This window comes from Xylocopa sonorina, chromosome 1 (assembly GCF_050948175.1).
Source record: "Xylocopa sonorina isolate GNS202 chromosome 1, iyXylSono1_principal, whole genome shotgun sequence".
Classification (NCBI taxonomy): Eukaryota; Metazoa; Arthropoda; class Insecta; order Hymenoptera; family Apidae; genus Xylocopa; species Xylocopa sonorina.
Window position 1 is genome coordinate 9,015,158 of NC_135193.1, and position 26,827 is coordinate 9,041,984.

General features: G+C 37.0%; 2 protein-coding genes across 13 annotated transcripts in view; both read left to right on the forward strand.

Moving 5' to 3' along the window:
- Positions 1-475: 475 nt before the first annotated feature.
- On the forward strand, positions 476-2,417 carry Sod2 (superoxide dismutase 2). The gene is made up of 3 exons (XM_076895948.1): positions 476-641; positions 1,527-1,816; positions 1,904-2,417. The coding sequence occupies exons 1-3, from the start codon at positions 589-591 to the stop codon at positions 2,230-2,232; spliced, it is 672 nt and encodes a 223-aa protein (XP_076752063.1). The 5' UTR covers positions 476-588; the 3' UTR covers positions 2,233-2,417.
- Positions 2,418-2,722: 305 nt separating this feature from the next.
- Positions 2,723-26,827, forward strand: part of Unc-104 (kinesin family member unc-104) — a 30,185-nt gene continuing 6,080 nt past the window's right edge. For 2 of the 12 annotated variants that reach the window (XM_076904786.1, XM_076904832.1), the window contains exons 1-22: positions 2,723-2,971; positions 13,593-13,765; positions 14,688-14,770; positions 15,217-15,295; positions 15,617-15,962; positions 16,170-16,425; positions 17,019-17,176; positions 17,450-17,589; positions 18,110-18,148; positions 19,723-19,857; positions 19,937-20,383; positions 20,473-20,675; positions 20,762-20,879; positions 21,731-21,903; positions 22,606-22,784; positions 23,137-23,274; positions 24,421-24,677; positions 25,031-25,400; positions 25,483-25,573; positions 25,678-25,793; positions 25,864-26,404; positions 26,501-26,690. In XM_076904786.1, coding sequence (XP_076760901.1) covers positions 13,666-13,765; positions 14,688-14,770; positions 15,217-15,295; positions 15,617-15,962; positions 16,170-16,425; positions 17,019-17,176; positions 17,450-17,589; positions 18,110-18,148; positions 19,723-19,857; positions 19,937-20,383; positions 20,473-20,675; positions 20,762-20,879; positions 21,731-21,903; positions 22,606-22,784; positions 23,137-23,274; positions 24,421-24,677; positions 25,031-25,400; positions 25,483-25,573; positions 25,678-25,793; positions 25,864-26,404; positions 26,501-26,690 — 4,159 coding nt within the window. In that variant the 5' untranslated portion in view covers positions 2,723-2,971; positions 13,593-13,665. Of the gene's footprint in view, positions 2,983-13,592; positions 13,766-14,687; positions 14,771-15,216; positions 15,296-15,616; positions 15,963-16,169; positions 16,426-17,018; positions 17,177-17,449; positions 17,590-18,109; positions 18,149-19,722; positions 19,858-19,936; positions 20,384-20,472; positions 20,676-20,761; positions 20,880-21,730; positions 21,904-22,605; positions 22,785-23,136; positions 23,275-24,420; positions 24,678-25,030; positions 25,401-25,482; positions 25,574-25,677; positions 25,794-25,863; positions 26,405-26,500; positions 26,691-26,827 lie in introns of all 12 variants that reach the window. The other 10 variants (XM_076904795.1, XM_076904817.1, XM_076904810.1 and 7 more) reach the window with 10 other exon arrangements.

Here is a 26,827-nt window from a genome sequence, read left to right on the forward strand (position 1 = left end):
TTAGTGTATTGAATTTAAAAATAATTCACACTTGGGATATCATTTTTTGGAGATGATCAGCAATTCAAGTATAATTTTTGTATAATTCAAATAAAATATATCTTCCATATAGAAATTGGTTGTTACCGTTGTACAATGTGTAATTTATCAATTAAAGATTTTCTTCTGACATATATATTCGATTATTTATGCCAATGACGAAATAGACGTCATCTTTTTTTAAATGCATCAATTTTTATTAGTACACGAACTGTACTTCCGAAGATTAAAGTTAACATAAAATTAACGTTTACTAAAGCGAGCAAAGGATATTTAAAAGTCAATTAATTTTGAATTACAAATTATACTTTCTAAATACTTAATACTGTTAACGATTACAAAAATTATTACATGTGGTCCTGTTACCGCGAATAGAAGAAATCGTGACGTAATAGTTGATACTCGTATAGTTATACGTAGTAACCAAGCCATTTTCCGGCACGCTGTGGCATTAAGATATTCGCAGTGGTCTGCGCTACCTCAGGAGATCGAAGTTTACTTTCGCACTGTGCAATATTGTGATACTCATTAGTAAAGACAAATTGATTTATGAACGTTTCAGCGATGTTTGCAGCGAGACGTGCTTTATTTTCCAGTACAATGTAAGTTCATCTTACTTTTCATTTATATGAGCTGTACAGTTGATATTATATAATTTCTAACCTCTCATACCAGAGAGCCTACATGTTACATTTAATATTAAACTTTTGATTTATCCGTTTCATTGCACATTAATTATTATATAAAATATTAATATATTTGTATTTTACAAGATACAATCATAAACACATAACATTAGAAAGAAATTCCGTTATACTTTTTAATAAATGTTGGTTTCTTTCCTTTTAATTAAATATATAATTCGATTCGTACAGTTATTTATATAATTCGATTACGCTTACAAATGATGTGTATTTTATAATAGTCATTACTTAATTCAAGATTCATTGATGGTATTTAGTAATACACTGTTGACGTATCTGTCAAATTTGACAATGCCGAATGAAATGCATAAAATGTATTTTGTTAGATGCATATTTAACCACATTATTAAATTGCTTTACTTAAATGAACGTATAAAAAAATCAATACGAATTTAGTTTGACCTCTGGTATGTAGATATATATTAGATAAGAACCTTGTCAATTTAACACTTGAATATCAGTATATTTATGGTCAATATTTACGAAATAAAACAACGATCAATTGTTTTTTTTTAAATTTGAGACGAAGAAATAAAAAAAAGCATAAGATAAAAATAAGCACGATAAAATGATATTCATGCTATCAATAAAAAAAAATTATTTTACAGATATGATACTTTGGAATGTTAATATTAAATAATATGATGCATTTTATGATTTTTTTTAGATAATATAAAATGGATTCGTTTTATGGCGTATGCCATACAAACATCGCTCGTATTATATAAATTCTCAAGGGTGTCCTGAAATAAATAGTTCTAACAGTTGCACTTCAAATTTTAGGAAGGACGCATTTACAAGGGCAAAACATACGCTTCCCGAGTTACCTTATGACTATAAAGCTTTGGAACCTATCATCAGTGCTGAAATAATGCAACTCCATCACTCGAAGCATCACGCGACTTACGTGAACAATCTGAACGTTGCCGAGGAGAAGTTGAAAGAAGCTGCCGCCAAAGGTGATGTTAATACGCAAATTGCGTTGGGTCCTGCCATCAAATTCAATGGAGGTGGCCACTTGAATCATTCGATTTTCTGGTGCAATTTATCGCCAAACGGTGGTAAACCAGACGGTAAATAAATCACACTGAGAGAGATTACGATGTTTCTATTTTTTAAACTACATGATACAATTAATTGTAAAATATCTTTTACCGTAGCTGCTCTACTTAAACAGATCGAACAAGATTTTTCCAGCCTGGAAGAAATGAAAAAACGATTATCTGAAAGCACCGTTGCGATCCAAGGTTCCGGTTGGGGTTGGCTAGGATATTGTCCAAAATCAAAATCTTTAAGAATAGCTACTTGTGCTAACCAAGATCCTCTGCAAGCTACAACCGGTTTAGTACCACTTTTTGGAATTGACGTTTGGGAACATGCTTATTATTTACAGTACAAGAACGTTCGACCTGATTACGTGAAGGCTATCTTTGATATCGTCAACTGGAATGACGTTAACGCTCGCTTCAAGAAAGCTGCTGGTTGTTAGAGGAATGATTGAGAATATATTAGGATCGAAAGTGATTTTTACCTAGTATGACGTTTTCCTAGGGAATTAATTTCGTACTTTCCATCGATTTCTTCGGATCGAAAAGGCGTTTATGATTTTGTATACACCTGTTTCGTATATATTGTACACATATATAATAAAATATGACAGAGCAATTAAAATTTATACAAAGTGTTACTGTTACTTTATAGGTAATAGTCGAGATAGTAAAGTATACACACTTTTTATAGAATGTTTAATATTTTACATTGATATTCTACGAAATTACTTGTATGCGTTAAAAACAGCAAGGAAGCATCGATAGTTTTACATTAGAAAATGAATAGTCGAGAGTAATGTTCGAATCGAAATCAAATTTGAAACGTTTCGCGCCCAATCGAAGCGCGCGATTCGAATTATCATATACCGATAACCATCGCATCTGCGATGCGTTTTCATTTGGCACTTATCAGCGCTTAACGTGCATTGGAAATCTCGCGTTAAGCGTCAACGTCATCACGGGAGGAGAAAACACACATCAGCGCCACACGGTTAGCACAAGGCGAGTGTCAAGAAAGAAGAAAAAGACGCCTAACCCGCAGCTTTAATAATCGATCGGTTAGAGTCGAATCGCCTCGCGTCGCGACGCGTACACTTCGCGTCTCGAGGAACACCGCGGAACCAGAACCAGTATGGCCGGAGGACCTCGGCTGTTTTCACGTCACTGCCTACGTATCTGGTGAGTCAAAGGTATTCTTGTCACTTTCAGCATTCGCACTAATAGCACGTTTGATATAAACGCATGAATGCGATATTATCATTGTGGTCGTTACGAGTTCGTTTGTGTGCGATACGTCATGTATCACAAACCCCTGAATGTCGTCTACGCTACAGATTAATTTCCTGTGTTCTTCGTCGTTTGGAGTGTACACTAGACGGAGTCTGGTCTTAGACAGCTACTTTCTAAACTTCCTTAACGTCACGCATACATTTCTATTTTGTTTGATACCGTGTTGTTAGCTTGGTTAGTTTTGCTCTGTGATTGTGACGATTTCAGAATGTACCGCGAGAAATTGTCGTGCAAGGTTTTTAATAATTTCGAATAACTACGATATTAAGGCAAAACTAGTTATTATCTAAGATGTAAGTAATTTATATCCCTCTCGTGTTTTAAGTAAAGCTCCTTGATAAATATTCCATTATCTGCAAGAATTTCTATAAATGACTTTTGTCATTATTTAGAAATTTATTTTGAGTGTTCTGTAACAAGTTTTTCTGTCATGTCAAGTGCTTGGGAAAAATTATATCATCTACTCGCTTGTTACGTGTCTTCGTATGCATTTGCATAAAAGTCAAATGAATCTAAATGTACGTTATAAAATTTTGTTCAATTAATTCTAAAACTAATTTAATCGTTGAGTTCGCAGTACGTTTCGAACGATTCATTATGTTAGAGCATCGTCAGAAGTGTTAATTATCGAAGGTGGCGCTTTCGCCCTAGTCGACGCGTATCAAATCGACTTGCTTCTGCCACAAAGTTTTTTTACTGCTAAAACACGAAGCCACTTACACACGAACACACTCAGGTCGCGGATCGTTACGAGAAAATTGTAACACACTTCCAGGGTTGGGTTTTTTTCGAAATTAGAGTATACAGGTGCAACTTCACGGAAGGTTGATGCTGAAAAGAGCGCTGTATAAATTAAACCTTTGTGCTGAATTACGTTCGTTAAGGATATGTTAATGAAAATTGATCGCAGAGCGTCGAAATACGAATGCTATTTCGATGTAGCGATCAAGTTATTAGAACGTTAAAAAATTTAAATAAATTACAAGAAAATGGATTATTGAAGAGATTGTTTTTTCCAAGTTATTCATTCACAATATTTGTACAGAATGTTAGTTAAGGTGTCATTAAATCCTATTCCGATTTATCGTTAAATGGTTATTGCAGGACGTACTACATAAAATGTTTAATCATGTTTCTCTCATCAATTCTATTTATAAAAAAATCATAAAGTTTCATAAAAAGAATTTACTATTTTTTTATGATAAAGGATATATGTACGTAAGTACCAGTTATACTTCTAGAACGAAATTTCGTAAAATATCGATGTACGTCAATAGTACTTACCATATACACACGTATATAACTTCTAATGCAAAGTTACCAAGAAATAATTTCCATATTTTCATTAATTTCGGATTAATGTTGCTTCCAGTGTTTAAACGCTAGACAGTTATTTCTATTGAAGTAAATACTTCCTATTAAAATGCATTTCTGTTCGAACCATTTCCATTTTCCTACGAAAGCATTAAAGTTAGTAACAATGCGCTCTGCGCTCGTATAAATAAAAATTCTTAATGGGCGCATATAGCAATTGAATTCCTGAATTTTTTCCGATAATATTAATAGCTCGGGTAATACACACCCCCCAAGGCAATCGCATCGACGGAAGTAGCCTTCTCGCGAAAATGGAGAGGTGCAATTCCAACAAATTAGATTTCCGATCGGATAATAGTAGGCAGCGAGATATTCGCGAAAAGTTGAAATAAAGATACGTAGGTGCTATTGCCGACATCGTGGATATCTTTACTTATTGATTGCTCCGTAGAAATTGCCCGGCACCGCCCGCGTCGCATCGGTCGATCGTCGGTTGCAGGCTGACGTCATCCTTGCCTCTGTCTTATTGATTTTCTCCTCTAGGCGCGATGCGATTGGTCCATAAAGGGAGAAAGCGGGTATGCACGACCCTGGACCACGATATGTCGATCGGCGCGCGCACTCGACACCGCTAACAGGGCGGCCATATTGCTTCAAACCACATACCACCGTATACTACCGGTTTCAATTCTACTGTACTTTTCGAGGGGGAATTTCTATCAGGCAATTATGTGCGTATTAAACTGTGACTTTCGATCGATCACCAGAACATTTTTCAACGCAGATCGCGAAAGATCTCATGCTAGTGAATTAGACTAACTCTATTGCCGTACTTCCTACACTGATGGGCACTTTACATGAACGTAGATTAGATGCGTTGGATATAAAGGGTACAAAAGTATGTAGATCTCTTTACAATTTCTCATTGATATTTCTCGTTTTTAAGTAGAATTGTTGTAGTTGAGAAATATTTGCGTCAGAATCAGTCGAGTTAACAGAATTATGTTTCAGGAAAATCTTTTGGATTACCTGCGAAAATATTCACGCTTTTTGTACATTTCATAGATTTAAGAAAAATATTGTTCACGTACAGTAACGTTAAATTAAAGGATATTAAAAAAAGATACTTAGCTGGAGTGAATTTTACGAAAAGTTAATGAAAGTCACTATTAGAATGTATAAACAAGCCCTAGATATTTGTTTGAAAATGTAGATGTAGATTCGAAGTAGCTTAGCATTAAAAGGAAAACGAGCAAACGAGATTTCGCATCGCTGGATATATGCTTTGCTTTAATCACTTAAAAGTAATCCACTTGCGATACGCCGTCGCAGTGATTCTTTAAAACCAAACTCCACGGTATTGCCTGTGATAATCAGAACCAATGTGTTTACCGTCAATTTATCATAATTACACTGGAGCTGTCCTCTGCAAAAGGCGTGGAATTACACAACCGGAAAATTAGGGCAATTGCATTGGAAAAATGCGGTGGCGTGGACTGAAAGAATTTTTTTTTCTTTATTTCGATATTAAGTCACGTTCACACATACACGACTATCTTATACTCTCTGGTAACGCGACATCGTAACGAGTAATTAGTGCGACTAGGTGTACGGTTCTCCCTGGCAACAAATTACGGGAAATCATCTGGCGAACCTACCATTACGTTGAATAAATTGTGACTCGAACTTTGCTATTTCTAGCTGTAGAAGGACAATTTAGATGGAAATATCTGTGTAGGCTTACTCTACATAGTAATCCTGTCGTGGCGCCAGTAGTAATATCCAGATTTGATCCGTCCGACAGCGGAATTGTTTAATCGTGTCATTTCTAGTACAATATCTTGAAAAATCTCGGTATTCGAATTAGTCTCGAGTAAGAGAGAGAATCCTGTGTATTCGTAGAAAAATTATGTGGGTCATATCGGGAGCCAAAGATCGTTTCAGCGCCAAATAAAGTACATACACACAATGTAAAGTAATAAAAGTGTGGGTCTGATATGTTTGCACATCTACTCTGACGTCATTTATACGCGTGAGTCATTCGACGAAGCTTTTCATTTCCCGATGATACTTTCATCCCCTACGTTTTCTACGTGTTACGCCAGATTAACATTCCCATATTAAAAATTAATTGAAAATTGCATTTTTGCCAGTCTTGCGTTAAAATGATCACAACGTTGAAATGAACATACAATATCAACAATTGAAATGCGGTTAGGATAGATGGGACGTTTATTGGACAGTGTTGACAGATTTTCCGCGATCCATTTCCATCTGTTGCATAAATAAACGTTACAGGTTTGCTAACAAGGGATGGACATGCGACCTTTATTCTTCTCAACGATCTCTGCAGCTGCTACATCTTTAGAGATGGCTCGTATCTATGTATGATAGTAAAGGACCGGACAGAAAACTTTCATCTAGTCAAACGGAATGACCATATGTAACAATATAAGATAGATACATAAATACGTATACATGTACCATCGTCAGTATATGGTCAGTACTTGGACACTTAAAAGGAAGTAACCAGATGTCTAATTATTCTTTATTTAGAGAAACACGTTATAAGATAGAAAATTTATTAGTCAAACTAAAGTATGTATTAACGAAGCTTATAGGAGTACAACAATACTATTCTAAACTTCATCGTAGCAATATTATTATATCTTTATTTTTCACTTACAATTTTTTTACATCTTAAATATACAGTACGACACTAAAAGTGGATGATTGTAAAGTTTTCAAAGATTTACCTATTTCCGCGTTAACGAAACGTTTTCCGTGAAAATGCTGCAGTTTTATCGTCCACCGTAACGCAATTGAGCCTTTATACTTTTATGAGAAGTACAATACTGTTTTCCTGCAAGCTTCCTTCTAAGAACTTCCTTCCTCTGGAAATTTAAGAGGACTGCTGCACGATATGGGGGGATTAAACATTTTATTGACGTCGAAGCAATATCGGCACTTTATTTCCTGGCCAGTTAGATTTATAGTGCACGCGTTCTCATGGTAATCGATTGAATCATCCCATCGAGATGTGTAAAAATAGCAAATTTCACGCGACAGCGATTAAAGATACAAATTATGCGTGGAACAGAGCATCTGGGTACGGGTGAAGCTAATGATTCACGTTTTATGCTTATGGTTTGGCTATTTGGATACTTTTTACGGCTAGACTACTCAATAAACTTAGTAGAAATAACAAATTCCCACGAGGACAACGAGAACGTTCACAAGAAAATGGCCGATACCGTTTTTTTTGATGTTGTGCATTGGCCATCGCTATAAATGTCCGTGTTTTACCATTTTCGGTAGAAATGATTGTATCGGGTCAACGAAGAAATCCTCTGATGAGGAAAGATGTACTCTGACTTCAGTCTGTTAAATCTCTTACAATATAATTTTTGAAAAAAAAATCCGAACATTTGCAGCCTTTCCATAATCTATAAAAAGAAAAGTATAAAAAGAAAGAATATTCATTTCTTCTTTTCTAATAGAAGGTTTCTAAAAGAATGTTGAATCAAATCAAGTCATAATAATTAAGGATGAAATCTTGTGTGGTTTGGCTGCAAAACTCGGCTGAACAAACGGAGTTTATTGAATCCTATAAAACGATTACGGGGGCTGAATTAAACGTTAAGCAAAATCGATCCAGCGATTCTTCTAGCGACAATCATCGTTAATTCGAGCAATCAGGAAACGAATTTATTAATTTAATTAGCGGGACCAATCGTGTCGATGCGTCAGCAGAGTGTTACATACAATTTACAAAGTCCCTTAAAGTGTGAGGATTATAATTTTACGTCAGCAGCATTTATCATTTGCCAAAGGAAAAACACGAACACCTACGTGAAAAGTGAACCCTTAACCCTTTCTTGTGTATAGACGATCCTGAAGAAATATTGGTTTACCAGTAATGAAAAAAAATGTATTATTACATCCATAAAAGAAGAGGGTTGTACAAAAGCAGATGTTATCGTGCCAATCAATTTTTTCTTATCGTTAATGAGGCTACTGCGTTCCTAATCTCGTTCGATGCAAGTTTTATCTGTAAAGAAGGAAAAAAGATACGAATACGCAATTACACGCAAAGCTCAGATCCTAAACAATTATTAAGTCAGTCAGGAATCTAAATGTTTCCATATGTAAAAGTCAAGTTTGGCAAATGGAACAATACCGAATACATCGATACGAGATATCGTTAGGTTGAAAAAAAATAAATAGGATTGAGAAAAATTAGCCAGAAAGAATGAATTACGATCGTAGCAACCCGCAAGGGACTCTCAAAGGGCATCCATCGCCCTATGGTAACGGTACTGTAATTACCAGGTGACCGACAGTGGCGCCGACGCGGTAAGTCGGCCATCGGCTAATGGACGCCGCGGGGGTAAGTGCGCAGGCGCTCTTGGTCTACCCGTCACTCAACAACCGACTGTCGACCGGAGGTGTCGCAGTCACTCGTTGTTGGGCAGCAGGGTAGTTCGGTAGTAAAGTGAGTGTGCGTTGTGTGTATATATTAAGTAGGTGTGCGCGCGTACACGCTCAACGGTGAGCGATATGTGGACGAATGCATTATAATGTTCGTGTACGTGTCCGTTAAGAGTTTCGAGAATCGTCAAAGAATAATCAGTGCATCGACATAACAGTGACCGTCGGGTGTGAGGCTCGCGAGTGTTTTCATCCGTTTCGCACCGTAGATCGAAGTGTCGCGTCCGGCATCGATAACTGTCATCGCTCTTCCGAATCGATTAAATTATTACGGTGAACGACCAACGAAGTTCGTTCTGAGAAGACGCGCGGCCGTACAAGCTCGCTTGTACCAAAGGTAAGAACCGCAGAAACGTCTTTCGCGACGACGATCGATCGTGAAAAACCATGTATACGCGGTGAATGTTCCTTCACCTACGCCCGTCTCGCTGTCGTATCGATTACGCTTTGTCAATAATATGTTCTCTTGTACCCTCTGTGACTTTTTAGATAAAATTTCGAAGATACTTTTGGGGAAAACGCATATTGTCGTCAATTTCGTTGAACAAGCTCCTTCGATAGTCGTACGACGACATCTTGTATACACTGCGTACGGTATACGTTTCAAGCAGTAGTATGACAGTTTGTATGCATTTTTATACGCCTGCCCCTGTACGTATGCTATTCAGTATGATATACACAATGTTCTTGAACCGTACAGTAGATAGGTAGAGACATCGATAAGTAATCGATGCAGTACGTTGAATTATTATGACCAGATTAAACGATTGCTCGTTGAACGTATTAGGACATCGATTCTGTAGAACGAAAGTACTAAAAAGAGAGAAAGACTCGTTTGGAATTGAATCGAAACATGGATGTTCCGCTGGGTGGGGAAGGACACTAATTCGATTGAAGACCGGGACACATGTCGTAGCGTCAATCACGTTCAAATTAATCACGGATGATCGAATTATAGCGGAATTTTAGAGTATACTAATCGAGAATAGAAATTTCATTGATCAAAGTCACCTCTAAACTCGAACCCCGTTGCTGTTATCGATTGGACGACGACTATGTTTTTACGTGCATCCCAAGAATTGGGATATACGCGCAGCGTTATGTTTCCGTGGAAATTGCAATACTCCCTTTTTCGAAATGAAAATGCTACATATTAGATTATATTTATAATATTTTTATACAATATTGACATTTTCCTTCGTAATCCTTATTTTTTTGTAATAAAGTATCTCTGTAATCTTAAGTTGTAATCTTAAAAACGGCCAAATGAAAGATAAAGCATCTGTATTCAGCAAACATCAAATTTAAAATAGCTATGCTGTTTTTATTTACTAAAGTTTAATCTAAATTTAAATCAGTTGTGGTAATGTATGCATAGATCTATTTTCGTCGTAAAGTGAACCAATCAATAATCACGCAAAGGAGCTTAATGTTAATTACCAATTTGCTAACTGTCGCCTTTAGTCGACGAACAAAGCTAACATTTTCTGGCTACTGCTTCTCAGCAATTCCTAGAAACATATAGGGGGCTGTAAGACGTCTTTGCTGAGATTACATATTTAGAATGTGTGGCATATACCTCTCCATCACGCATTCTCGATGTATTCGTTCCATATTCCCTAGATACTATTGATATTACTTAACAAAGAGCTCGCATGCTGCAATAACGAAGAATATTCAGCAGAATATTCAACAGATACCAATGTCCTCTTTTTCACAAATTCTCTACATACAGCTCAGGACAATTACAGAGCCATCTATTCGTGCGACTTGAATTTTCAACGAAATGTACAAAACATTAACGACTAGAATACTACACGCAAATGATGTACGTATTTCTTACATACATATATATATCTATATATGTATCTAATTTATCCACTCGCATTATTCAAGGACGTGATTCCACTCAATTGCCCTGAGAGATATTTCTCAGCCATTTATTAATTAAATTTCTATTCTCTCTCTTTCTTTCTTCCAAATCTATGAAATGAACTAAACACCTGGAATGAAAGAAATACTTTGCATTTAATGGAACGATATGTTATCTCAATCGTTTATCTTTTGTCTCGTCCGATATTCGATCAAACATTCGTAGAAAGATATATTCGTACAATAATTCCGACGATGTAAATCGCAAATCGTAAAATCAAATGGATTAGCGCAGCACTCGTGCGGACTGTTCAAGTGATTTATGTAAGTGCGTAGTCAGCCAACGAATGCAGTTTTTCCCAACGCTTGACCAGGACTATTGATTGAGCGGGTGCAATGATATCGTTATTCTCCTATCAAGGATGCTCGTGCCATCGGACACCTTTTGCTATTAAGTTATAGTATCACAAACCGTTTTTCTAAAGTACCATCTCGCGTTCATAACGTTACACTTAATTAACGGTTGAAATTGGAGCTACTGCAGCTTGCATTTTGTTCCATACTGAAATTTATTGACTGTTTCAGCAAATCCATTAACGGATTTGGAGAGTTTTCTGTTCGTGAAAGCAAACTACTATTTCCGCGGTTTATCATTGACGTAAGTTGGTACCTTGAATAGAATTGCGTCATCTTGGAGGGTTTTTTCTTCGATTGAAATGTCACTTCCGTTTACCATTCGCGTGACATAAAGCTAGGAAGATTTCCATCTAGCCTCTATTAGAAAATTTTTCTTACAATTCGCGGAATTTCTCAACATTCGACTTGTTCGTCGCAATCATTTGTTTTATCTCACAAATAAACAGATTGTGACACTAAAGATGGGAGATACAAATACATGAAAACGGAATAAGCACCTTTGTTGTCGAATTCAAAGGCAGTAATACATTTACTGACTGGTCGTATTCATCACTCTCTATAATATTGAATTACAAGAAATGATAACACTGTTGAAATCAGTTTCTAGAATTTCCTCGCCCTGAATGCATCGTATCGATCCCTCGGCACAGTGATTCAAACTTTCATCTAGTGATGAAAAAACTATAGATAGTCTATAGTTGTTGTTCCAAAAGCGAACTTATTCTGGCTAGTGAGGTATTATAGTTTTAGAATTTCCTTTATCTGTTAATTAAATATCGAACATTACGTTCTTGAATAGGTCTAACTTGCTAATTATCATAAGTTGACGGTTTTGTTAGTAATTTCATTTCAGGTATAAGGTTCAACCTATTTAGTTGCTATAATTAAGGTTTTCGCCCATTTTCATCTCGGCGTGGGTATACTAACTTATATAATAATAATAATTGTTATTAATGTATATATGTATGTATGAGAACTTAAAGAGTCCAATATTTTAATAATATGAGGGTACAAATACAATTTGTGATTATGTCTTTAATGTAGAATCTGTACCTCCACTTGACTTTCATAGGAAGTCAATCTGTGGAACTAATTTATTGATTATATGTATTACACATTGTAATGATCTTGAGAACTAATTTTACTTCTAATGTGCAGTCTTCCATGCAGCTGAATAAGCAAAAATGTGTCGAGTAGTTCACAGTGGAATGAGTCAGCTATTGACTAGACACGATGGAGCCAGACATTTATATATGTATAATATATTACCTCCTACAATACTTTTGTTAAAAAGTCGAACACTTTTAAATATATTCGATTATCTTCGTTATAAAAATTGATAAATGTGATTATTTTCAGGATTATCGTTCGGAATTGTTAATAAGCGATACGAATGAATAACCAGATCGTGCAATTCTATACAAATTAGCAGTATAATTATTCTGCGGAAGTAATTATAGTATGTTAATATTGCTGTGTTCATAGAAATTAAATATAAATGTGTCAGAAATATTATCGAACGAATATCAAGGTGTACAATACCGTATATAATGTTTCTTGTGCATTAAACATACAAGATATATGAAAATGCAAGTAGTATTGCCTGAAATTATCGGAGCGCCCGCAGTAGTATAAGTCAACGTATTCAATTAGACTCCAGCAAACATGTTTCCCACTAAATCTACTGTTATATATATTTCATATTTTAATTAGAATCTTGCAAATTTATTCTGTGATATGAGTTCAAAATTCTCAGCAAAAAATTAGTGAAAATCGTGGATGGATGATGATTGGTACAATTCTTTTGTCACTATATATATTAGCCTTTCTGTCGATTGTTTCGCGAGTGAAGTAGTTATTAACCAGCAATCGGTGGACCTTTTGTCAGGAGATATCGATTTTCGACACCATCCACCATGCACCAGTTACTCGTATTGATGGGTAATTGACGACCCCAAACTTACTACCCCAAGATTCGATCAGCGTATAATTAAATATACTATAACAAATTCGATCACAAACTGTTCGACGTTGGTACATGTATGTGTCCCTTAGGGAATTTAATATTTGAAGACCCCTCTCAACTTCAGTAATCGAGGCCTTTTGAATTTCTTAATGGTCTCTTTTCTGAAACTTAATCTTGGAACTTCTTTCTCTCACAACAATATATATGTATGGATCTTATACACGGCACTGTTTCGTTATTCCATACAGCTCGTTTCTTTCTTTCTTCATCACTATTCTTCGTCGCATCATTCTTCTTGTAAAATGTTCAAAATGAATAAAATCATCTGAAGAAGTAGCACACCGTTATAATCAACCCACAGGCGTGCGAATAGTAGTGAATGGAAGATACTATCGTGCCTTTTTCTTCCGTGTTGCTAACCTCGCTAACGATGCCTCTTTGTTTTTGTAGAGAAACGAGGATAAAGTCGATCGCCAGCACCGCCGCCGTCGTGATCCGACGCTGAATTGAAAACGGAAGGAAAATGTCGTCGGTAAAGGTGGCGGTGAGGGTACGACCCTTCAACAATCGAGAGATCTCCCGCGAGGCACAATGTATCATCGAAATGTCCGGCAGCACTACCTGTAAGTACAATTATTAATCTCTTGGCATATCGTCATCCCTCCATGTCGATATTCATTTGAACTTATTCTTCTATCTCCTTGCTATTTTTGTTTGCTGCCCTATCGTGGCCTGATTACCATTTATTCTCTAATTTTGGTTATTTTTTAGTGGTCACACGTACAGTATTAATAGTCTGTGGAATGTTTCGAACACGTGGATTAATTTTTATTCTCCATAAACGATGCATTGTATAACCAACTAAGTTTTCGTATGCATGGAATATCGAACAATGATAAAGAATTTAAATTGAGTTTCAAATTAAGAAAGCGATGCTCATAAGACCACAATTACTTAAAATCGATACAAAGATTATCACACTGTAATGGCTGAAGTATACAAAATTATGCAGTCAGTTTTAAAGTTCATAAAGTTCTTCCTTCTTTTCTTTTTTTTTTCTTTTAATTAAAAGTGATAGACCGACGTAGAGGGAAAAGAAGTTGCATTTCTCGTGGGAACTGTTTCTCCTGTAATTGTCGAGTTTACACGGGCGTGTTTGTTTATTCGAGTTCGATTCACGTATTCCCGAGAGAGACAATTTATTCTGAAGGTAAAAATGGCAGAAAAAAATTCAGTTCCCGTTTGCGAAACTTTCTTTTTGGTCGATGTTCGATATATTAATTTTTCAAACAAGTTTCACGTCAGGCTGTTGCGTCGTGAATTGGGTAAAGAAGCCCTCTCACGTTTCATAAGGTACAAATGGATCGAAGTTTGAAAGTTCCACATTGGAAAAACTTTACGTGACACGTTCACGTCACCTTATTTATACGTAATGGTTCCCTCGCGAAATTTCGATGTTTGCAAGTAATACAGTTTTCAATTATCTAGCTCAGTTTTTAATCACTCTCGTTTGCATTATCCATTTCTTTTCATCGCGTGTTACAGCGATAGTGAACCCCAAAGCACCACCAGGCAGCAAAGATGCAATCAAGAGCTTCAACTACGATTATTCTTATTTTTCCATGGACGTGAGTATCTTTTATCCGTTTCTGATAATTAAATTCGTCATTTTATATTCAATACTGATAGAAAAAGCAATCAGTCACTCGTATTAGCATTCTTTTCATTTCATCGATCTGCATAAGAAATAATCGTGTCAAGAATTGAATAGTTTGTCTATCCACATATACTTACTACTAAATTTAAACTCTAAAATAGAAGAACAGTTGATTTCATTCATCATTTCCAGAAGTATCTATTATCGTACTTCTCCCTCTTTTTTCTCTTAAATTAATTTTTAATCGTTACTCTTAGCTGATTGGTTATTTAACAAAATTAGGACCATAGAAATCGATAGAAATTGAAATTAAAAGCGCGACTGGCAGTTGATTATATACAGTATTCTCATAAAATCATGTATATCGGAAACCGATAATAAAGAATTATAATAAATGGGCCATTTCCTCTTTCACAGCCAAGCGATATAAATTATTCTTCACAACTGATGGTCTACAAGGATATCGGCGAGGAGATGCTGGAACACGCTTTCGAAGGTGAGCCTGTCGGTATACAGCGAATGGAAGGTTCCTGAATGTCTGAACAATTTCTCGGATACTTCAGACACCGTGTAATCGAAATTCTCGCGAACCACGGAATTTGCGTGTCCGCATACCATTCGGTTAGGAATTGCTCGTCCGAATTCTCATACGTTCTTGACACATATTCGCGATATGTGAACATACCTGTACCACTGTTGCGCTAAAAGTTTCATGTAACTGCTACGCGATTGTTACATTTTTATCCAGTTCTTTTAGATGCGAATAGAGTTCTCCTAAGTGTGCTTACGTTTAGCGGGCATATTTTAAAATACACAGGTTACAACGTCTGTATATTCGCGTACGGACAAACCGGTGCCGGCAAATCGTACACCATGATGGGCAAGCAAGAAGAGGGTCAAGAGGGAATAATACCTCAAATTTGTAAGGACCTCTTTAGGAAAATCAGTCGCAATTCAAACGAGTGCCTCAAGTATTCGGTGGAAGTCAGTTATATGGAGATATACTGCGAAAGGGTGCGGGATCTCTTAAACCCTAAGAACAAAGGAAATCTCCGTGTTCGAGAACACCCTCTACTCGGTCCGTACGTCGAGGATTTGTCGAAATTGGCGGTGATGTCTTTCCAAGATATTCACGATCTTATCGACGAAGGCAATAAAGCAAGGTACGCATTTATTTACATGACGGAAAGATCAATTAGCTATCAAAAATGTTTAAATCATGGTGCGTTTAGACCAAACGAGCAGATGCTCGTTCTGCTCACATTCTGATCACATTCGTGTTCGTCTCGTATTGATCTTCGTTGAACGAACACGAATATGGTCGAAGGAATTGCTCGTTTGGTCTAAACACACGTTAAATCTTGCTTCAGAACGGTAGCAGCCACGAATATGAACGAGACATCAAGCAGATCACACGCCGTGTTCACGATATTCTTTACGCAACAAAAGCAAGACTCTGCCACCGGTTTAGTAACAGAGAAAGTTAGCAAAATCTCTCTAGTCGATTTAGCAGGTTCTGAAAGAGCTGACTCGACTGGCGCCAAGGGCACAAGATTAAAGGAAGGTGCCAACATCAATAAAAGTTTGACGACCCTTGGAAAAGTTATCAGTGCTCTAGCTGAAATCGTAAGTAAATGTTTTCTATCTATACATTTATGCAACTACTATTAAACTTACAACAAATCCATACGCTTCGCACAATGAGGTAGATAACGTTACTACGAAATTGCTTTCGCCGTTAGATTTATTGGACGCACTAAAAGATAGATATGTATATTTTAAATCTGTGAGATGTGCGTGCTATATAAAATGCTCGCGTGACCAACGAACATTCGTGCTCATACTAAATAATATCCTGTACGATATGAAAGTTGCATAGTTCGAACCTTTCAAAGTTGCCCAGAAATTAGCTAAACTATACATTAATAACATTCGTATCTTCTATTTTGCTACCATTTTCCTATGGATACTTAGGCGGTAAGTTCATGAATCAATGATTCTTTTATCCTATTTATTTAAGGCAACAATTCTCATAGTAATTCGCTGTGTTCCATGTAAAACAAGAAGATAATTTATGTGCAAATGCGATTGCTACTAATAGTTATTTACATGTAACGAATAGTATAGATATGACATTCTTGTGAATATTTTTTATAAAAAGTGCGAAATAGAGAAAACAATGATAACAAATGAATCGCTTCTTTGCTTTATCCCTCTAGGCAACTAAAAAGAAGAAGAAGGCTGATTTCATTCCCTACAGAGACTCCGTTTTAACGTGGCTACTACGAGAGAATCTAGGAGGTAACTCTAAAACAGCGATGATTGCGGCAGTGAGTCCAGCAGACATCAATTACGATGAAACCCTCTCCACCTTACGGTACAGTTATTCGTTACCCTTGTAATTTGTATCGTCTCTTCTCGTGTTAATTAATTGGCTCCTTTGAAACATCCAGGCTTTTTTAACGACTTGCTGAAGGGTAAACTATGATTTAAGTTTACCCTTTAATTTAAAAATCTTGAAGCACCAGCATTGAAATTTTCTGCAAATAATAAACTATACTATTTCTTTTCTCTTACTTAGTAATCGGTTTTTACAAAACAGCTACTTTTCTATAGTAAGTAATGATTTGTATTTTGCTATAAACAATAGATACGCAGACAGAGCGAAACAAATAGTTTGCAAAGCGGTGGTTAACGAAGATGCGAATGCAAAACTTATCAGAGAGCTCAAAGAAGAGATCCAAAAGTTACGGGAGCTTCTGAAACAAGAGGGTATTGACGTGCAAGAAGGTAAGTTAACTTTTCTCTATGCAACAATACTTTTCAGAGAACGATGCTCTTCTATCTCTCTCTATATGTGTGATTCTATGATAGGCACGGGTAGATGATATTTCGAATTAAATTTTCCAATAATATCATGTATCTAAATTAACATTTTTCACAAAAGGAAATGTATTTCTTCCTCTGAATACTATATACTTTGCAAAAGAAAATCTATTTCTTATAGTCGTTGCAGTTTCTCCTGTTAAAAAATAAAGAGCTATAACTTACTGAAAACATGGTCATAGAAATAACTTTTGTTACGCAATGTTACGCCTGTTTCGATGTACTTGTTTATATACAAGAGGGAGAAGTGAATAAAATACTGTAAAATATATACGTGAACAAAAGAAAGAACAAAAGGTGTGTGATTAACGAAAACAAAAAAAAAGAGAAAAAGATAATCTGCAAAAAAAATGTAGCGCGCGGTAGACAAACCACCATTTACATAGTATATTTTTTTTCTTTGTTTCCCCTGTGCTTGACGTAGGGCCAGATGGTAAAGTCACATATGAAAAGAAAGAACCTAGTAAGTAATATTACCGACAATCCACACAGCGAAAAGTCTTATAAAAAGCCAGGCAAAACCGATCACTCTTTGCGCCTATTCTTTGAACGTTCGCTTGATTCACGGCCAAGTGCATAATGCGTGTCATTTATCTATCTATCTATCTCTATCTCTCTGTGTTTTTGTCGATTTCCGACAAGATTTTCTTTTTTATATTTGCTTCACGAATCGCATATCATTTTTTCTTTTACATATATGTAATCAACCCTATGGTAAACAGCATCTAACGATTACCATTGTTCGTTGTCTCTTGCAGACGAAATAATTAGCAGCTCTTAGCATTGATTATAATAATTAAAAAAATGGTCGACAGAGGAAGGACACATTGACTAGAGGTATACGTAATTATATAACGTTCTTGTTCCTATAAGCAAGACAAGTAGATACTTTAACAAAATCTTGGTCCATATTATAATCAGTCATTCGCTACGACATTGTTACTTTGGATTATAGCAGATTGTTCACAACTAATCGACAAAAACGTATTACCATCCAGAGTTAGAGAAAATGCGATCTCGATTGAATTGCATTTGGAAATTGCAAGTTAAAGAATTGAATTGAATGCTGTGCTGAACAATTTGATCAAGATCGATGCATAATTATTCAGAGAAATCTCACTAACATCTCGAGAGAATCTTCGAACGATCTAGACACGTACATATAATTATTCGTTCAGCGCCGAGCGCTCACTTATATATAACAAATTTCAGGCTTTATTAGTTTTCCATTGTGTCAGAATTCCTCTTCAGTAAACACGTGTTGTTTGCCTCGCTTATTATCCACTTAGACCCATCACTTTTGTTCCCGAAACTAGCCTAACGATATTGCATGGCACTCGATAATGGACAAATTCGAACGCATCTCGGACGCAGTGACACGAGCACCGTTCATTAGATTTTAAATATGACCACGTTTAATCAACATCGTAGTCGACTAGCAAATATTTGGTTGAGCGCTGCGCTTGATTTGCATAAATATACAGATCCTCGTTTGTATTTGTCGTCTTTTACAGCGCGTATGTTATCGGAATAATATTCATTCGCAGGCATTTGTGATGTTTACATATGCAATGTATTTGTACCTGTGGGTCGATTTTACTATTAATAATTTCGCACTGGACATTACTATATATGTTGTTTCGTAAAATGCAACTTCATTTGACATGATTGCCTAAGCCTTCTTTACCAAATCAAGTTTCTTTAGATTTAAGGGAGAAAAAAAAGAAAAAATGAGATTTGCGATATTTCATTTAATTCTAATTTTTAAACAAATTTCTTTGAATACTATGTAATGATATACCAGTGACAGATTTTACATAATTTTCTAATTTCTTTTTCTAATAAACAATATTTTTCATCGTGATACGGATCACAGGACAGGTCCGTGGAAAATAATTTTCCTTTCACTTACGCCACTGCTTTAGTTATGGCTTTTGGTGTTTCCGAGACGCGTGTTATATCCCTGGCTAAGACTCGCCATTCTAAATTCCATCGTCGTATCCTCTGTCGCCTTACACACATCTGTTTGCCCCGCAGGAGACGAGATTGTCCGAGCAACTAAACGCGAGGATGACGTGAAGGAAACTCGCCCTCGAATTCCGTCTCACCCTACATCGACCATTGCTGAGGAAGCAGTAGATCAACTACAAGCTTCGGAGAAACTAATAGCTGGTAAGTATAAAATTACTTTTCAAGAAATTATTCTCCATTCGGGTCAAATATTACACTCCAGTATTTCTACATTTTCCAGAATTGAATGAAACATGGGAAGACAAGTTGAAACGAACAGAAATGATACGTCTGCAACGCGAGGCAGTGTTCGCCGAAATGGGAGTCGCTGTGAAAGAGGACGGAGTCACGGTCGGTGTGTTCTCCCCCAAAAAGACACCGCACTTGGTGAATCTGAACGAGGATCCCCTGATGTCCGAGTGTTTAATTTACTACATCAAGAACGGCTTTACGCGCATCGGTAGCGCCGAAGCTAATATACCGCAGGATATTCAATTGTGTGGCCCTCACATATTGAGCGAACACTGCGTATTCGAGAACCACGAGGGAATCATTACTCTGATCCCAAAAAATGACGCACTGATTTACGTGAATGGCCGTGAGGTCACCGAGCCAGTCGTTTTGAAGACCGGATCCCGTGTTATATTAGGAAAGAATCATGTGTTCAGATTCAACCACCCTGACCAAGGTGAGTTGTTCCTGTTCAACATTTGACTTTTCTCCCTTTTTCGTTTGTGTTGAAAAATATCATATATTTATCCATTGCATGATACATAGTCCGTGAGCGAAGAGAGAAAGGATCTCCCGCGGAAACCCCCGGAAACGGTGAAACTGTCGATTGGAATTTTGCACAGATCGAGTTATTAGAAAAACAAGGAATTGATCTAAAAGCTGAAATGGAGAAGAGACTACTAGTTCTGGAGGAACAATTCCGTAAAGAAAAGGAAGAAGCGGACCAGTTATTCGAGGAACAAAGAAAGGTATACATGGATAATATTTCACAAATTGCTAAATACTCACACGATTATATGGATTAATAATGTTGGGTACGTTCATTGTTACAAAGAGCTACGAAGCTCGTATAGATGCATTGCAAAGGCAAGTCGAAGAACAAAGCATGACGATGTCAATGTACAGCAGTTATACGCCTGAAGACTTCAATAATATCGAGGAGGATATCTTCGGTGAGTATACATATTGAATTATTTCTGAAGTTATACAAATAGCATATTTATAATTTTTTATAATTACCAAAACACATATATATATATATAACAGAGCTTGTGCAAAGCTCGACAGTTATGCCTTGAAACGTTGGGATTTCAAGTTGTTGATCTTTTACCTTATGTCAAATGTTTTACACTTGAAATATGATTGAGTTACGGTCATATATAGATCGTCCTATCTCTTTCGTTAAAAGTTTCGAATTTGTAATGGGTTCATCTATTTGTAAATCATTTGTCGTATAAATTTTCTTAAAGAGATTACAATTTCAGTTTTGTTCCATTACAAATTCTATGATTGTATGGGTCTGTATGAGACGATCAGATGGTGGTACGTAACGAATTGTTGAATAACATACTTCCTGAATGTACGTTCACTATTCGATTTTATATTTCAATTAACCTGCGATGCACGCATGTATTAGAATTAACCGGTATGACATCACTATATTTATTTTCCACTTCGTTGCTCCTGGAATTTTCTTTGTTTTTTCCTCTTTATTGAAAAGGACCGAATCGTTGGTTTTTTTCGAGGTACACCCCACTCAACAATTTCGGGACAATAGGAAAGATAACGTTGTGAACGTCCTCATACAATGGTTATTTGATGTAAATACGGTACAATAACTGTTCCGAAACATTTGAGCTGGGGTATACGTTTTTTTTAGAATGAACGCTTGTCGCAACGTGAAATGGTGCATCATCTGATCGTGGAATCAGAACACCAGCGGCTCCTTTTAACGAAGGAACCCGGTATCCACGAAATGCTTGGCTTCTCTGACTGTTTTGCCTGGTAATGGCTTGCATTTCAGTCAACCCCTTGTTTGACGCAGAGAGCAACTGGACCGAGAGAGAGTTCCAGCTGGCCGTTTGGGCCTTCCGCAAGTGGAAATATCATCAATTCACAAGTCTTCGGGATGATCTCTGGGGCAACGCTATATTCCTCAAAGAAGCTAACGCTATTTCTGTCGAACTCAAAAAGAAGGTACATCCGTGACTCATTATTCGATGAACAAACGAGAATCAAACTTCTTTGCTTACGAGTCATCGACGTTCACACTTTTTATCATATCTATCGACATTCATTTCTTCAAAGCTGGCCGGTGTCTTGCGATTTTCAATTGCACTAACAATTGGCTGAATGATTAGCAGGAGTTTATATGGCATCGCGCGATTGCATATTAATTTGTATATATGTGTACGCCCGGTCATAGAAACTCCATTATAGCTACTGAAACAAGTTAATTGTTTCTCGAATTAAAATCGCACGTCAACGTCTAATAATCATCACAAGTATATACATAGCCACGGTTATTTTCGGAATTGGACATTAATCTGGATTACTCGAATTTAAGAAATTCTCGAAACTATTTTTTCCAATGATGAACACTTGAGGCACCTTTGCGTACCCCCTTTTTGACGTTCTGCGAATCAGTGAAATACTTCGTATTCGCAAGTAATCATTCTGTGCCTCCATCGTCCTTCGTTTACTTAATTTTGAACCGTTCGCCTCCTTTTTATCCCACTGATTTGACATTTGTTTCCTTTATGTCTAACAGTGATTTTAATAATTTATCATTTCATTAGACATTCTAGTTTTTCATGTCAATATATTTTCACATTCATTTTCAGATAATGAAAATTCCTCTCTGCTGTTTACTTTAAATATCGTGCATATTTTTTGTAGGTGCAATTCCAATTTACTTTGCTTACGGATACTCTTTACTCACCGCTTCCACCTGACCTCTTGCCTGTTGCGGATGACGACGAAGAAGAAGAAAGACCATTTCCGCGCACGATAGTTGCTGTAGAAGTCCAAGACACGAAGAATGGCGCGACGCATTATTGGACGCTCGATAAACTCAGGTTTGTCACCAATATCGTATTTTACTTTGGGCAAAACATGAGCTGTTCAGACAGATATAACTGTTCTTCATATATTTACTTTTTTAACATTTCGTTCTTTCCTCTAATATTAGAATGCGTGTTGAAAACTAAAATATCGGCTCCTTTGTGTGTTTTTTCATTCACCCCTTTTCTGATCAGGCGTTTGATACACTTTAAATTTGTCGTGTTGCCAAAAGCAACGAAAAAGTGGCTGATAAAAATGCGAAAGTTCGTGATAAATACTATATCACCGCTTTCAATCAGACGCGTGCTTCGATGAAAACGCACAGGGACACTCACGCAAGTAATACATATACGTGTTAACTTGTAGACAGCGCTTGGAGTTGATGCGACACGTGTACAACGAGGACTCGAGCCCCAGCACTCCGGAGGCCAAAGAGGATATTTTCCAATGTCTAACCGGCTACTCTAATCCGAAGTTCTCGCTCGCAAATCTTTTGCCTTCGAGGTTGGTGCTCGAACGCGTGAGAGATGCTCTTTCCTCTTTATCGTCGCACGCTTCACGCCCATTCCTCTTTACTTCTGACAAGTATTTTGTAACTACGGATATATGCGTAACAATATCAATCTTTGTCTCGTTTTATCACGGTATTTACCTATTCTGTCTCTCGGATTAAATGAATTCTCTTAGTATACTTTCAACGAGATATACTTCTTTGCTTTGCAACTATGCTGAATCCAACAATATACGTACATAACATATCGACCAAGGATTTTTGCATGGCCGAGCCAGTGTTTAGTTCCTTTGGTATTAATAATTAGAGTGGAATTAACCCTTCTGTTTTGCATTTCTGTTCGTCCGATGTATCGTTTTCGATATACAGGGTATTTTCTAACTAATGCTACCACTGGGAAGAGGGAGTTATTTTATTGTCGAAATTCTGATAAATCTACATTTTGTTTTCCATATTCATTGGGGAAATTCGAATCACGAGAAATGAAATACTTAGTTGAAGACAAATCGAGAAGGGTTTAACTGCTGTACACGATCCAATTGTCTCGCTGAACACGTGCGCTCCTTGTTGCTGAAGTTCTCTCACTCTTTCGCTTCGTGACTTTAAATCGTGCACGTGTCACTGCGAATTACACGTACTACGACAGCCGAACAAGTTGGACAAAAATCACGTAGCAGATTCTAGTTGTGCAAACACGTATATATAGTCTTACAATTTCAACGCTCTACACCGTAGTCTTTTTCTATTTCTAAACTACACGAGCAGCAGATACTTATAAAATGTTGTCCTTGAAATATGAAATTTATCTTTTTCTTTTTTTTTTTTTAATTAATCGAATGACAAAATTTGTATACAGATGTTGCATTTTTACGACATTAAAAAAAAGAAGCAGGGAAGGAAACAAAAGTTATTACATGTCATCTTTGTTTAAACATCTCTTAAAACTTGTCGTGCGATTTTTTAATACAATCGAACACATACCACACACACACACTGCGTTTTTAATAATGTCAATGTACTGTATACCGAGTGTCCTTCACTGTGCTTCTCGACAATGTTTGATTACGTACTTATATCATTGGTTCAATGGTATGGATTAGATTAACATGTAGATTCGACGTTTTTTCACTGTTGCGCAGACAAAGACTCGAATTGATGCGAGAAATGTACCATAACGAAGCCGAACTATCACCAACATCTCCAGACTTCAACATCGAATCCATTACCGGAGGTGATCCCTTCTACGACCGTTTTCCATGGTTCCGAATGGTTGGCAGGTCTTTCGTGTATCTAAGCAATCTTATGTATCCCGTACCCCTGATCCATAAAGTAGCGATAGTCAACGAAAAGGGAGACGTGAAAGGCTACTTACGCGTGGCTGTACAAGCCGTTATTGGTACGTAATCAGTATCTATATATTTTTTATCCTATTATCTGGAGTTTATTTAATCCTCAATTAGTGGAGTTTATTGATCGAGCAAAAGTAAAAGCTGTTTCAATATAATACCCATCGCTTATGTCGATTATCTCATTGAATTGAAGGTTGAAGTAACTGAAATTACACCCGCGTTACATAATCACTTAGCCTTGATAGGAATTAATCGCGTTCTGTGCGATTTTATTTTATTTCTATGAGATTATCATCTATGCCTTCTCTATTGAATGGCATCAATGGCGACACGGAACGTATTAAATCTTTCAAAAGAAAGATCTTTGCGTAGGATTCTTCGTAACGAACCCTTGTTCCAGAAGAGGAAAACAGCGAATACTCAAGTGGCGTCAGACAGTCAGCTAGAATTTCCTTCGAGGACGATCTGTTCGGCAACCAGAAGCAGAACAAACGCAATACCTTACTGACTCAGACCCTCGAAAAGAATCGGCAGATCATGTTGCACGAAGAACGCGTAGTGGAGGGTCACAACGAGCACAAAGATACGAAAGATGAGGACGACATTGGAGATGCTGACAGTGGTAAAGGCGATAGCTCAGTTTCCAGCGACATGAAAGAAGAGGATCTTCCGGATCACTTGCAACTCGGTTCGGAATTCACGTTCAGGGTGACTGTATTGCAGGCAATGGGCATTTCTACGGAATACGCTGACATTTTCTGTCAATTCAAGTACGTTTAGTTTTGTAATCAGTCTACGCAGATATTTGTGCATTAATCCCGTGTAATAATCAATGATGTACGTTACGTACAGCTTCTTACATCGACATGATGAAGCATTTTCAACGGAGCCGGTCAAAAATACAGGAAAAGGAAATCCACCCGGATTTTATCACGTACAAAATGTGAGTAAATAATATTTAGCGATCCAAAAATAATTTCTATAGAACTTATTTCAATTACATTATATCAACTAATTTTACTTCTATCTCTACTATTATGAATTTAGATCACGGTTACGGTTACGAAATCGTTTTTGGAGTATCTGAAAGGCCAGCCAATCGTTTTCGAAGTTTTTGGTCATTATCAACAGCATCCTCTGCATAAAGATGCCAAACTGGAATAGTAAGCGTCAAATAATTTCAATTAAATTATATTATGTAATCATATATATATCATAATCTTTATTCAATAGCGTAAGACAACCTCCCAAGAGGATGCTGCCACCTTCCATACCGATCAGCCAACCTGTACGCTCACCGAAATTTGGTAGCGTTTTACCATCGCCAAGCACGTCGCATGTCCACGCGAAATACGATGTATTGGTTTGGTTTGAGATCTGTGAATTAGCACCAAATGGTGAATATGTGCCATCCGTGGTTGATCACAGCGACGATCTGCCGTGTCGTGGACTGTTTCTACTGCATCAGGGAATTCAGCGCCGGATTCGAATCACAATCGTTCACGAGCCAGCATCCGAACTGCGATGGAAGGATGTGAGAGAACTGGTTGTAGGGCGCATCAGAAACACACCAGAGCCGGAGGAAGAGGATAATGATTCGTCGGTACTCTCGTTAGGTCTTTTCCCTGGAGAGTATTTAGAAGTACCCGGTGATGACAGGTGTATGTTCAGATTCGAGGCAGCATGGGATAGCTCCCTTCACAATTCAGCGTTGCTCAATAGAGTTACAGCATACGGAGAACAAATCTTCATGACTATATCTGCGTATCTTGAAGTACGTCTTACTTGTATAATGTACAAATCTTAAAACTTGCCTGTCGTTATAACGAGAGCGATTCCTTGAATAATTATGGTTCTAATTAATTTTTAGTTGGAAAATTGTGGAAGACCAGCAATTGTCACTAAGGACCTAAGCATGATCATTTATGGAAGAGATGCTAGAGTAGGACCGCGTTCGCTGAAACATTTATTCAGCGGAAGTTACCGCAATCAAGAAGCAAACAGACTCAGTGGTGTTTACGAACTGGTCCTGCGTCGTTCTTCGGAAGCAGGTAGCCCAGGTTTGTCTTGCTACCCTTAGCGTAGACCCCTCTTGCTCCTGACTCCCCTTTTGATGTAATAGTCATGCACATGTCGCTTGTACAGTACGTTGTATCAACCGACTGATGCCACATTATAGAAGTACTTAATAATAGAT

What these genes read in the sequence shown, in the direction of transcription:
- Sod2 (XM_076895948.1), top strand. Translation starts at nt 589, where the DNA reads ATGAACGTTTCAGCGATGTTTGCAGCGAGACGTGCTTTATTTTCCAGT. An exon ending in GCTTTATTTTCCAGTACAAT is followed by an intron (nt 642 to 1,526) that starts GTAAGTTCATCT and finishes TTCAAATTTTAG; the next exon opens with GAAGGACGCATTTACAAGGG. An exon ending in AAACGGTGGTAAACCAGACG is followed by an intron (nt 1,817 to 1,903) that starts GTAAATAAATCA and finishes CTTTTACCGTAG; the next exon opens with CTGCTCTACTTAAACAGATC.